This window comes from Nicotiana attenuata, chromosome 3, assembly GCF_001879085.1.
Source record: "Nicotiana attenuata strain UT chromosome 3, NIATTr2, whole genome shotgun sequence".
NCBI lineage: Eukaryota > Viridiplantae > Streptophyta > Magnoliopsida > Solanales > Solanaceae > Nicotiana > Nicotiana attenuata.
Window position 1 is genome coordinate 26847763 of NC_031991.1, and position 12673 is coordinate 26860435.

Below are 12673 nucleotides of genomic sequence, written 5' to 3' on the forward strand. Positions count from 1 at the left end.
ATGATCTTCAACAAATTGATAAGAAAATGTTTGAAGAGTCACTTGGAAGATTCATGCAAAGCATACTATGTTTGAAGTCTTGAGAATTGAAGAATCAAGACCCCAAGTCAAACTATGTATCACTGTTTCACCAACTGTTGGCTATGGTTCAAGAGGGCCCGAAGAGTTGAAAAAAATAAGCTTATGGAATTCGACACGATTTAGTTGTGCGTTACGGTTGGGGTTACGTTGAGGCTACGGTTTGGCCTGACGAGTTTTTTTGGAAAATTAACTTTGAAACATTTTTGTTTACCCATTAGGTATTTATAACAGTCTAGGGTTATTTTATTAGTGCTTAGCATATTTTGACATAAGAAAACTCTTGAGAACCAAAAGTTCGACTTTGGATTACCTGTTTTCAAGACTTGGGTTCTTGAGGGTAATCTTCTTCTCTTTTCTTTATATCTAGGGTTCTAATTTGTCATTATTGGGAGGCGATCGAATAGTTTTTCGATTGTTCCTTGAGATGTTCACTTAGGGTTCTAAATTTTCTTCTAATTTTATTATTCAGACTACTTTTGATTATCTTAATAAAACCTATCATTAGTTTTGCTTTAACTATTGTTATTTTCATATTCCACTGTTTTGTTTATCTGGAATCATATCAGTTGTATCAGAGCGTAGGCTCGGGTATTGTTCTAACAAACCCATGTTCTTCAGTCTCGAAATCAAGATCCGAATTAGTAAAAAACAAAAAGGCAAAAAAATATAGTTCTTGTTTTTGACTAAACCCTAGCCGAGTTGCTTACAAAAAAGTTTTCTTAAAATAAATTTTTTTACTCTCTAACCAAGCACTAGAAAATATTTTCCGGAAATATTTTTTTACTCACCAATCAAACTAGAAAAAATAAGTGATAAAACCACTCATTTTCCATGAAAACATTTTTTAGGACAATGAAAAAAGTTTTCCTTCGTACCAAACACACAATCAATCTCAAAAAAGCAAATACCTCAAAGAAAAGAAAATACTATTATTAGAAAAAGAAATAAAAAAGAAATAGCAGTTCATTTATGGCGGTAAATTACAGAATCCGGTGCGTATTCTCATGCAAAAAGGTCAAAAAAGATATTCGTCCTGTTCTCTCTATGCCACTTGCCACGTCTTTTTCTTTTTAAATAGCCTCCTTCTATAGTGCCCAAGTGTATTATATCACGTACTTAAAACCGAAACAAAATAATAATAAGGAAAAAAATAAAAACTTCTCTCTCTCTATCTCTCTAACGTTACCCGTTCTCTGTTCTACCGAAAATCGCGACTCTTCCAAAAATCGAAATACCTGAAAAAAGCAAAAAAGAAAAAAAAACGGATCCAAAAAATAGGCCCCGACGATAAAAATATTACGCCCCCAAAAAACAACAAACCCTAACCCTAGCTTTCCCTATTTCCCACGAACTATCCAAACATCTTTCTCTATTTCTCCGAATAGGAAATTACAAATCTGAGAGCGTTATCTTATCTTTTATAGATTTGTGTGGAGATAAGTTTTTCCGGTTGTCGCGGCGGCGGAACTGGCGGTAATGGAATGTTGGAAGGGTGGTTGTGGGAGTGGATGGTGGCGTCGATGACTGGTGGTGGTAACGGTGGCGGCGGGGGGAGATGTCTGCGGCCGAGGAAGATGATGGGTAGGGTATTTACGGAGGAAAAGCCATGCCCAATATCTATCCCTAGGGTTTCGAAAAATAATGAATTTACAGAAAAGCCCTCACAGTTTGATAAAATTACGGAAATGCCCCAACAACCAGAAAAAACTGAAAATGCGATAGACTTCTACTCCCAGGCGAGAAAAGCTTTGTGCCAACGTAGTCCTTTCGATACCGAGGATTCTACTTCTCAGTCACAGCCATCTTCTTCCTCTACCGTGCACCTTACTTTACCCAATAACTTAGCGCAGTTGTTAAATAAGCATTCTGATAGTAGAAAACGACACAAGAAGTCTCATGGAGGAACTGAAACGAAGAAGAAGAAGTCGTCTTCGCGGCAAAAGGGCGGTCGTAATAGTGGATTCTGGGACGAAGTTGAGGAATACTTTCGTGAATTATCTGTGGAAGATATTGATAGATTGTATAAACTTGGGTCGTTCAAGTTTTTGGGTAATGATACTCAGAAATTATTGTACATTCCTACTACATTTGACAATGTGGGTAGTGGTGTAAGCAATAGTGGAGTGTTGGTTAAAGAAGAAGATAATAAGGAGAGTGATCAATTTATGGATGTGGACAGTGAAGGAGGAAGGGAAACTGAATTGGTTAAAGAAGAAAAGGATGGAAATGTGAATGTGAAGCCATGTTCGTCATCCTCTTGTTTGCCACTGAGTGGGTTAGAATGGCTATTAGGTTCTAGGAATAAGATATATCTTGCCTCTGAACGACCCTCAAAGAAAAGGAAGCTTTTGGGTGGAGATGCAGGGTTGGAGAAGCTTCTAGTTGCTCGTCCTGTAGAAGGGTCAGCTGAATTTTGTGACTATTGTAGTTTAGGTGACCATGGTGATGTGTTGAACAGATTGATAGTTTGTAGTGCTTGCAGTATGGTTGTTCATCAGAGATGTTATGGTGTGCAGGATGATGTTGATGGCAGTTGGTTGTGTTCTTGGTGCAAGCAAAAGAATGATGAGATGGTAAGTAACGGCAAGCTGCCATGTGTTCTTTGCCCAAAAAGTGGTGGTGCCATGAAACCTTGTAGGAAAAGAGAGGAATCTTCTTGTCTGGAGTTTGCTCACTTGTTTTGTTGTCAGTGGATGCCTGAGGTATATATTGAGAATACTAGGATGATGGAGCCGATAATGAATGTTGATGGTATAAAGGATACACGAAAAAAGTTAATTTGTTATCTCTGCAAGGGGAAACATGGGGCGTGTGTTCGGTGCAGTAATGGTATGTCTTGCTGCTTCCTTACTTTACAGTTCCTGCATTTCTTCGTTAGATGGCTTTCTCGAAGATGTTTCGGTTTGGTTTATCGGGAGCTACTAGTTGAGATAGTTAGGACTCTTTCTGTTTCATAGCAAGTGACTTCATGCTGTAGTCTTTTACTGAAGAATTTCTGTTTGACATATCTTGTATATGCTCATCTCAGTTTTCTTGGGCTGTCATCTTATTTTATCAATCATTTGTACCTGAGCAAGAGTTAAGATTAAATAAATCTTAGTATTTGATTGCAGTGTTAATTATGCACCTTTTTTTTGTTGATTGGAATATATCTGAGGACCAACCGCTACCTTCCAAACTCGGGGACAATGGGTCGCCCCTCTACCCTTCTCCACTTAAATGCCAGGCTTAGCTCGTGTTTTTGTTTGACCTAAGTCGCAAGTCCCTCATAATTCTGCTCTTCTTCGTCCCCTCTCTCCCTACAAATCATGTAAAAGAGTGGGGTTTTCCTGATATTTACTTCTTGAAACGCGGCTTTGGAGTTTCAATGAAGTAGGAAATCAGAATAGAGCTATGATTCAGTACAATGTGAATTTGATATATCTGTTATTTTTTCTGATTTGTTCTTGGAGCTGTTAACTTTTATTGTTTAAGAGAATGTGGAAAGTTTCCGGCAGATTATACTGTTTAGGTCGTGATTTTTCCTTGTTTTCTGTTTTCTCATTTTGTCTGTGGGAGTTGGGGTGTTTTTCTCTTTTATTCGTGCTTTTTCACCTTTCTGACCAGTTACCAACTGGTGTTGACCTAACTTTTCTCAAATATTTTGGTCAGTAGGATATGAGGAGGTCATTGGATCAGAGAATTTGACCAGTAAATCTGTAAAAGTTACAGCTCAGAGTTGAAGCTGAAATTGCTGCTTAGCTTTTAAGCCGATCCTTGAATAGCGTTAGTGATTGAAAGGTTCATATAAGGAATACTTTCTTTTCAGTGATGGGAATTTGCTTGGTGTCCGTCACGCAAAGGCTTTTTGCAGTTTGAGGGGATTTGTAGTACTTACCACTTAGAAGTTGTATGTTTTTCTTTCGCTTTTCCAGTTTAATGGACATCAAATTGATTGATTCTTACATATTCTCAACCTGCCAAAGAGTCTCATAGACATACAAGGGAAAGGCCGTGTTTTCTTTGTTTCAAGAAGTCGGTTATGATTTGAAATGGATGCTAATACTAATTACTTTGAGGATAAGATATGCATTGGATCCGCTTAGTTTGCTTAATCTTGACCTTTCAAAGATCCATTTTGGTATATTCTCCCGTCTCCAAAGATTGATAAACTATGGCTTGATCCCCCTTCCCCCCCTCCTTGCGTGATGTCCTTCTTGGAAGGTAGAGGCTTCGCAATTATTGGCCTGAAATTTCCAGCTGTGGGGATGAGGGGGTTTTAGTCTCTAAAAGGAGTCTAGGATGCAACTCCGCATCATGAAGAGACTGTGCGATACCGCACCGTCAAAACTAGGTGATTGTTTAGACTTTAAGCTTGTGGATGAGCGTATATTGCAAACAAAGAGCTTATTAGAAATCTTTTCTATTTTCATTTACTCTTTTGGTGTAAATGAAAATACCCATGTGTATATAGATCCTCAGGATAATTGGTTGATGATTGTGGTTAACCTTACCTCACACCGTGTATTTAGTTGTCGACACATAGTTAGTGTAGTTGTTCTGATCTATCCCATGAAAAGACACATGTCTCCTTTTTTTTTGTCTCATTAACTTATCTTGTTCACTACATTATATGAGCTGAGACTCAACTTTGATCGAGAGTAGTAACGGGATGAGCTAAGTTTGTAAACTTGAGCTTGGATGGTTTTTGGTCACCATTAATGTCTTTGGTATATATCTACTCAATACTTTATTTTTATGCTAAGATGAAAACCTTATAGACTAAAGTCTTTAATCCTTAAAATAGAAATACATTACTCTCTCTAACCCATTGTATGCGACGGTGTTTAAGAAAGAAAGAAAGACTTTTGAAACTTGTGGTCTAAAACAAGCCATAGATATTTGTGTGGCTATAAATTATCTCATTAAGAATAAATGGTGAAATTTAGAGTTAAAATTTTCTAAATATAGAAATGTGTCATTCTTTTTGAGACAGAATGAAAAGGAAAGTATGCCACATAAAATATGGGAGTATATGTTATGGTATGTGACCTTCAATTAAAACTTCAGTTTATTTACTTTATCAAGCCAAGCTTGTATACGAGTCACAATAAAGCTTGTTTAGTATTTAAATTGTGCTCAAGCTGGGTTCCTATAATGCTCAAGTTGAGCTCGAACAACCAAATAACTGTTGGAGTATGTACAATTGAGGTGTTGATATTAACATCCAAGTGTCTTTCCAAATAGCCCTCGGGCATTCCTCTAGTGTTAAGAGCACAATGGGTTAGGCACACTTCACAGGCTTGAACCTAAACGCAAACAAAAGCCTTGTTAAGTGGAGAAAGATAGATGGTTAGGCCCATTATCCACCGAGTTTCGAACTGTGCGCCACTGGCGCTCATGGATTTCTCAGTTATTAAAAAATGTCTTTCCAAATATTTGATAATTTAAAGACTTATGTTTGGAAGAACGGATGAATTTTCATATATGAATCCAAGTTCTTACAAAAACACTACTAATTGAAGGCAATGAATTAAGAATTAGGGCAATGACTGAATTGGCTCTACAAACATTAGAATCCCAACAAGATTAGTTGGGGCATACTTTTGTTTTTCGTTCTTTTGCTATCTTGTACAGTCCCAATCGCACATCCTTTGTGCCGTTTTAATTTATTTACTTTACCTTGTTTATAAAAAGAATTAGGGGAATGGCTATTTATTCTTTGTTTTTCCACCTTTTTTTGTTGAAGAGATAATTCCAAAATGTTTGGTTGCTATTGATAGTTGATTCTAACTCTTAAAAAGCCTTAAAAATTGAATATAGTGAAGACAGAATGGGAGAATATCTTCTATTGACTATGGTCATCTCGTTTTGCTAATTTGGATCTTTTGCTTTCCGTCGCAACTCGCAATTACACTCCTTTTACCTTTTTTGGGGGGGGGGGGGTTTTGCTCAATGGCCGAAAGATCTGCAATGATGGGTTTTTGAGCTATTCTGAGGGAATCATCGATATTGGAGTAGGTGTAGTTGCAGGTGGTCAATCAACTCACGTATCTTTCAAGTTTTAGACTGGTTCTTCCAATATAACCGTATTTTGCTCCATTGGAGTATTAAATTTTGCAGATCTGTAAAAACACTCTCGTGGTTCTTTATAAGTTTTTTCTCAATGATGGAATGTAATCTCTAACTACTGGACAAACTCTTTACACCGCAATGCAATTTCAGCAACAGACAGTCATCAGTTTCTATCCGTCTAGGTCGGATTTTGGATATTTGTTCTGTCAGTGATTAAGTTGGTTCAGTTAGAAGGTGGTCACCTTACATGCTAAATATTTGGGTAGAGTTGAATATCTTTTCATTTAAATTGTTGATGCAGTTTGCTTCTCTCTCTCTCTCTCTGTCTCTCTCTCCCCACCCCCTTCCCCCACTCCCCTTCCCCCACTCCCCTTGCATTATTTGTCAATTTCTGCCCCTACATTGCTTGGAGAGAAGAAAAACAAAATAAACTGAAAGATCCTGTCTAACGGAATTGTTTGCCCTATACTATTTCTATAGACTTTTCGGGCTTGTTCCTTGTTAATTTCTCCTCTTAATGGTTGTAGGATCTTGTAGGACTTCTTTCCATCCTATATGTGCCAGGGAGGCAAGCCACAGAATGGAGATATGGGGGAAACTTGGATGTGATGATGTGAGCTCTATTCTTCTGGTCTTCTGCTTTGCGAAATTGTTATTCGTCCTGTAATGGCTTTTTTTCCTGTAATGTTGAACTGCTAGTTTTTTTTTTCGTTTTCGATTTTGGTTCTGAACTGATGTCATTTTGTACTAGATGTACTTTTGATCCATTTCATTTTGCAACAGACATATTGATTAAAATATCTTCCTTATTACTTTTTACCTGTTGTGTGCAATGCTTTTAGGTTGAATTACGCGCGTTCTGCTTGAAGCATTCAGATTTACAGGTCAATAGTGGCAGTCAACAAGTTAGAGACCCTCCAGTAGATGTTTCTTGCCCCACAGATAACAATCAGTTGGCAGCATCAGTCACAGCCAAACCACACAAGTTAAAGCTTGGCTTAAAAAATGGAGACAAAAGGGTGCTGCATGTGGACAATTCTATCTCGGGTTTAGATAAGTTGAATGATGATGCATTACAGCAGCAAGAGCTGCTCGAGAAGGACTTGAACCTTAAACGTCAAACAGAATGTGGCATTTCACAGCAGCCTGTTAATAGGGATTTATGTGTAAACAGAGATAGTGATGTGGCTGATCAGCTAAATTTCACCGTGATATTAAAAAAGGTATTGCCGCATCTAGACTAAGTAGCAATGGTACATTCACAGACTCCTAGATCATGTTGGCAAATTTTGAAAACTGTAATGAGATACAGAATTTACAGCTATGGCAAGCAAATATATTAGTCTTCGCATGTATGTTTTCTTGGGTATAGCCTTAACCCTATCTCCATTTCCTCCTTCCGCCACCTAAAAAAAAAAAAATAGTAGTTTTTTTTATTCAAAGAGCATAAACACAATTTAGTGCCCAAGTCCATCAGCGAATTCCATCTTCTTTCTTTCCATTTTAGAGCCTTGGTCAAAGGAAAGGACAAGATAATCCTATAGTCACTTTTCCATTTACTAAAAAAAGAAACCCTATTTATTCTTCTAAAAACTTTTGACTAGGCTACCAAGAAAATACGTTGAATAGAGCAGAAAACAGGGAAGCAGAATTACATTAATGCCCATTGGAGTTGCAGAAGTGTCGAAGTAGATGTTGGCGTGCCCAATACAAAAATTAAATAAGATATGATGGGCTTTTGGACCTTGTGTGACTGATTTGTTCTGGGAACTAAGTATGACTTGGATATGTGACATAAGATTTGGTATCTGCGCTTTTAACCTGTGGAATCTATCTTTTTGATCTTTTTATTCCAGTTTTATATGCCACTTTAGTTTATAAAATACTGAATCTATTCATTGCTTTTGTAGTTAATAGAGCAAAAAAAAGTTGATGTAAAAGATGTCGCTGCGGAGATTGGTGTATCTTCAGACTTGTTGGACTCAATGCTCAAGGTAATATCCTTTTGTTCTACTAGTCTCGCCCTACCTTTTTTGTATTATACACCTGATGAAAAACTGAAGCTTTCTGTTTCTGCTGAAGTTATTGGTCGAGCTGATTTCTCTTTGGTAACACACAGATACTTTTCTTGATCCACAATTCTGCTAATTGCAGGATGATAAAATGGTTCCTGACATACAGTTCAAGTTAGCTAAGTGGTTGAAGAATCATGCTTATATTGGAAGTTTACAGAAAACTCTAAAAGTTAAAATTAAATCCACAATAGCTCCAAAAGTTGAGGCTGGTGTGATGGATGGTTTGGATTCCATTAGAGTAACAGAACCCGAGATTACGGACTTCGTCCGCGTCAAGTCTGTACCACCTCGGAGAAGAACCAAAAACAATGTCAGGGTTGTGAAAGATGGTGAATCACTTTTTTCAGCTAAGGAGACACTCAACACTGATGGAGTACCATCGGATGAAGCTAAAACTAGTGTGGTTGGAAGGGAAGATTCAAGTTGTCCTAGAGAGTTTCCGTCTGCTGGTTTGCAGCAGGTATGAGAAATGTTTTATGATTTTGGTTATTTGATTATATTTGAATTAGGTCGGTTGAATCACATATAATATGGAATTAGTTTAACTGAGTTGGTTAAGTGTGGTTGGGGTAAGGCTGTAGCGCTTCTGCCTCCTATAGGCCAATGAGCAAGCCACCTCCCGTTGCCAGCTCGAAGGGCCCGGTAGTAATGACTTACTTGCTTTGGTAAAACATCAACTGAAAAGAAGCCAAATTTTCATGAGAGTGGCTTTGACATGACATTCGTTTGAGATTGACATTGTGTTCTGTACTAAGGTGAAAAGTTTGGAACTAAACTGCACATTAGTTGCTGGAGTCGAGGTTCATTTTTTCCAGTTTAGGCTTTTGGTATGAATCACATTGAGTATAGTATTTCTGATTGAACACTAGAATCAGTGAATTTTGGAACAGAAAGAGAGAAGACTTTAGAGCCCGTTTGGACATAAAAAAAATTCCCTTTTTTTCCAAAAATTTTCACTTATTTTTTGAAATCAGCGTTTGTTCATAAAATTTCCAATTTTCACTTGAAAATGCATTTTGGAAATTTTCGAAAATTTGAAGAACTCCAAAAAGCTATTTTTCCAAGTTTTTACTCAAATCACTTACAAAACTTCAAAAACAACCCCAAATTATATTCATGTCCAAACATAACTCTAAATTTCAAATACCATTTTCACTTGAAATTTTTTTTCACGATGTTTTGGAATTTTACAATTCTTATGTCCAAACGCCCACTAAAGCATGAAAATGGAGCAAACTTGAGTTGCGAAAAGTTGTTACTTATTGACCATGCCATGCCTAAGAAATGCGACACTGGTATAATAAAACTTGTGATTACAGTGTTCTGATTTGTGTTATGCTATTAGGGCTTAAGTTGTTGGGCGATGGCTGTTAAGCTTGTAAAGATAATCTGACTAGGAACCTATTAGTGTCTTTCACATCGATGGTAGCTATAGATGTTTTTGAATTATGCTATCTTTCTTTGGAAGATTATTTCCTTCTTTTCTGGCTTATTTAGCAGTTCTCTAGACTTGTATAGCAGCACGGTGTGAACCTTGATAATGGATATGCATGGCAATGAATGGGGGGCTTTAAAATTCAAGGATTAAAGCATGCAATATTCGGTGTGAATTTAAACATTGATTCCTCAAGTTCTTTTTGATATAATATTTGGAAACTACTTAAAAAGTACTCTAAATTACAATATTTTATTCTTAAAAAAGCTTAAGACATGCTTGAAAAAAATTGTAGTACAAGAGAAACGAAATAATAATTGTGTCATACTATAATGAATTTCTATCTCTAACTCCATATTGTCAAGAAGAGTTATAGCGGTGCTTTTCCTGGCTTCTTTCCTTCTCCCTCTGATTCTTCATATTCTTCAGCTTTCAACTGTTTTCTCCACTGATATTTGTAATGCTCATGTTGAACATCGCAAAATTGAGGGCTCATAGGTGGGTAGTATCCTGCAAAGTAAAAACGATAGTTTGATCTCTATACTCCCTGCAATTTGTGCGAATATGGGACAAATTTACGAAAACTCTCGCGCCCTTCCTGTAATTATATCAGCAAGGAAGGCCGATTTTTACACATATGACCAATTTACCATGACTCTCACCCTGTTCCTATAAATCAGTAAGGACTCATGCTGCGCACCAGGAGAAGAAGCAATTCTTTTCGGCGTCTTCATACTCAAAATTGTCTTCCACACTTCTCTCCTGATGCCCTCTTTAGTGAATCTCATATAAAAGGTCGTCATCGTGAATCATCCTGCCCTTGGTCCTCCCCAAAGTGTTCTAACCTTCCCCACTCTCCCCTAAATTGTGGCTGTATCTTTTTTTCTGAAAAACCTCTTGAACTTATTTTATCTTTTAAAAATAAAAGAAAAACCTCTTGACCTTATCCCCAAAAAGAAAATGAAGAAAAGAAAAAGAACATCATCAAAAAAAAACCTCTTGAATTTCCTCCCGTTCCTAGTCCTATATGGTCCTCTTGAACCTTGTACCCCTCAAAACGCCTTGAAAGTTCCTCCTCGTAATTCCTTCCCATTGGCTCACACGTTGCATTTTGTTGCCTTGCCGAGAACTACCCATCTCTTGATCTTCCCTGTGCCATAATAAATGTGGTCCCTTCATGTCACAGCTATTTTCCTTATAGCACCCTCTTGATTCTTGCATTGGATTTTAACAGGATAAGATCATTTTTGAGACCTTTTACCTCCGTGAGAAAATGCTCCTGACGGGTCTACATTTCTCGTTTTTGCAGTTGTAATCATGGTCTGTTTCAGTATTTGTAATGTTGGTGTTTGGCTTTTGAAGTATTTGAGAAATTATTCCCATCTTGACCTTATCAAAAACAAAAATTTTCATTTGGGAATATTCTGGTCAAGGTATTCTGTTAATCTTATATTCCTTCTCAAGACTTGTTTGGTAATTGGCCGACCACTATATCTTTGATGCCCTTTGGTGATCTGAATCTTCCCTATGTAAGGGGCACCGAGATTTTGTGACCTATTGAACTTATTTAGTCTGTGATTGGTTATTTATTCTTGTTAAAGGGTGTGACTTTAAATTAGTTAGAGGTAATGTTCTTTCCTATCTTGTTCCTGTACAGGTTATGCCCGAGATTGTTCCCTCAAAAGCCACTCTTGCGGGCAATTCCAACAATGATGAAGGTTTGCATTACAGATTACTGATTTCGGTCTGCATGTGAGGAATATGTAGCTTAACCTTTGTAGGAACATTGTCTTTTTTTGTTCATTTATTATGTTGCTGAAATGATATCAATTGTCAAAGGTTCTGCAATTAATAAATGTCTTTTTATTTCACTTGTATTTCTTGTGAATAGAGAATACCTGTTGTATAGATAGACGACAAATTAGATACATATGGACGATTATAGTGTCATAAGCATCTTGCATATACTTTTGACACTGGTTTGGTGTTTAGTACAGTCAAACCTCTCTATAACAGCTTCGTTTGTTCCGAATATTTTTGGATGTTATAGCGAAGTGCTGTTATAGAGAACATATATTATAACATAACATAATAATTGGTTCCGGAAAAGCTTGGCTTTTATAGTGAAGTGTTGTTATATAGGGATGCTGTTATAGAGAGGTCTGACGGTTGGAAAATGAAAAATTGTCTAGCCAGCAATGAACTGGTAGCACGACAATGGGAGACCTTGGGTTGAGTCAGAGCCCGTTTGGATTAGCTGAATACCAGTAGCTTTTAAGTACCAAGAGCTAATAGACACTTTTAAGTGCTGGAGCTGATTTTATGAATAAGCAATTGCGTGTTTGGATAAAAGTGCTGAAACCGAAAATAAACAGTCGGTATGTTTGGTGGTAAAAAGTGCTGGTGAGCATGTTTTCTGTTAAAGTGACTGAATGCCCTTAAAGCTGTTGACACTAATAATGAGCTTATTATTGTAAAATTTTTAATACTAAATTGGTTAAAATGCAAATTAATTTACAACACAATTTCAATTTAACTCTAAATTGATTAAATATAATTATCTTTAATAAATATTGATTATCTATTTACAAGGTAACTTTAGATACTTATTCAAATCATACTATAATTAATAGGTTTTGTTTCAGATAGTCAATAAACTATGCAACTCTTATTCATTTGATAGCTTATGCAGCATGTGCGTGTGGATATTTTTGGCTTTTTTGATTTGATTTCTTTGTCTCAATATTGCCATGGTTGATGGCACGGCAACTAAAATATTCACCTTGTTGACTGGATTTTCACGTGGCTACACCATAATGGTATCTGTTCATTTTAGCAATGATTTTAACAAAAAAAGCAGTGGAAATAAAAATTACTAGGGAATTTTTCCCTTGTTCTATTAGTTCCCTATGCAAATTGCAGTGGTAGAATGGAATTACTTATTTGCAGAGATGGGAATGTAGTGACACAGAAAATTGAGAAGAAATGAAAGAGGAGTTATGGTTGTTCTTGTAATTTTTTTTTTTTT

The 12673-nt window shown here is 36.7% G+C and overlaps 1 protein-coding gene across 2 annotated transcripts in view; it reads left to right on the forward strand.

Annotated features, from left to right (window-relative positions):
• The window catches only part of LOC109223433, a 25781-nt gene continuing 14314 nt past the window's right edge, over window positions 1207-12673 (forward strand). For both annotated transcript variants that reach the window (XM_019387735.1, XM_019387736.1), the window contains exons 1-6: window positions 1207-2910; window positions 6663-6748; window positions 6978-7358; window positions 8046-8129; window positions 8290-8670; window positions 11303-11363. In XM_019387735.1, coding sequence (XP_019243280.1) covers window positions 1563-2910; window positions 6663-6748; window positions 6978-7358; window positions 8046-8129; window positions 8290-8670; window positions 11303-11363 — 2341 coding nt within the window. In that variant the 5' untranslated portion in view covers window positions 1207-1562. The remainder of the gene's footprint in view (window positions 2911-6662; window positions 6749-6977; window positions 7359-8045; window positions 8130-8289; window positions 8671-11302; window positions 11364-12673) is intronic.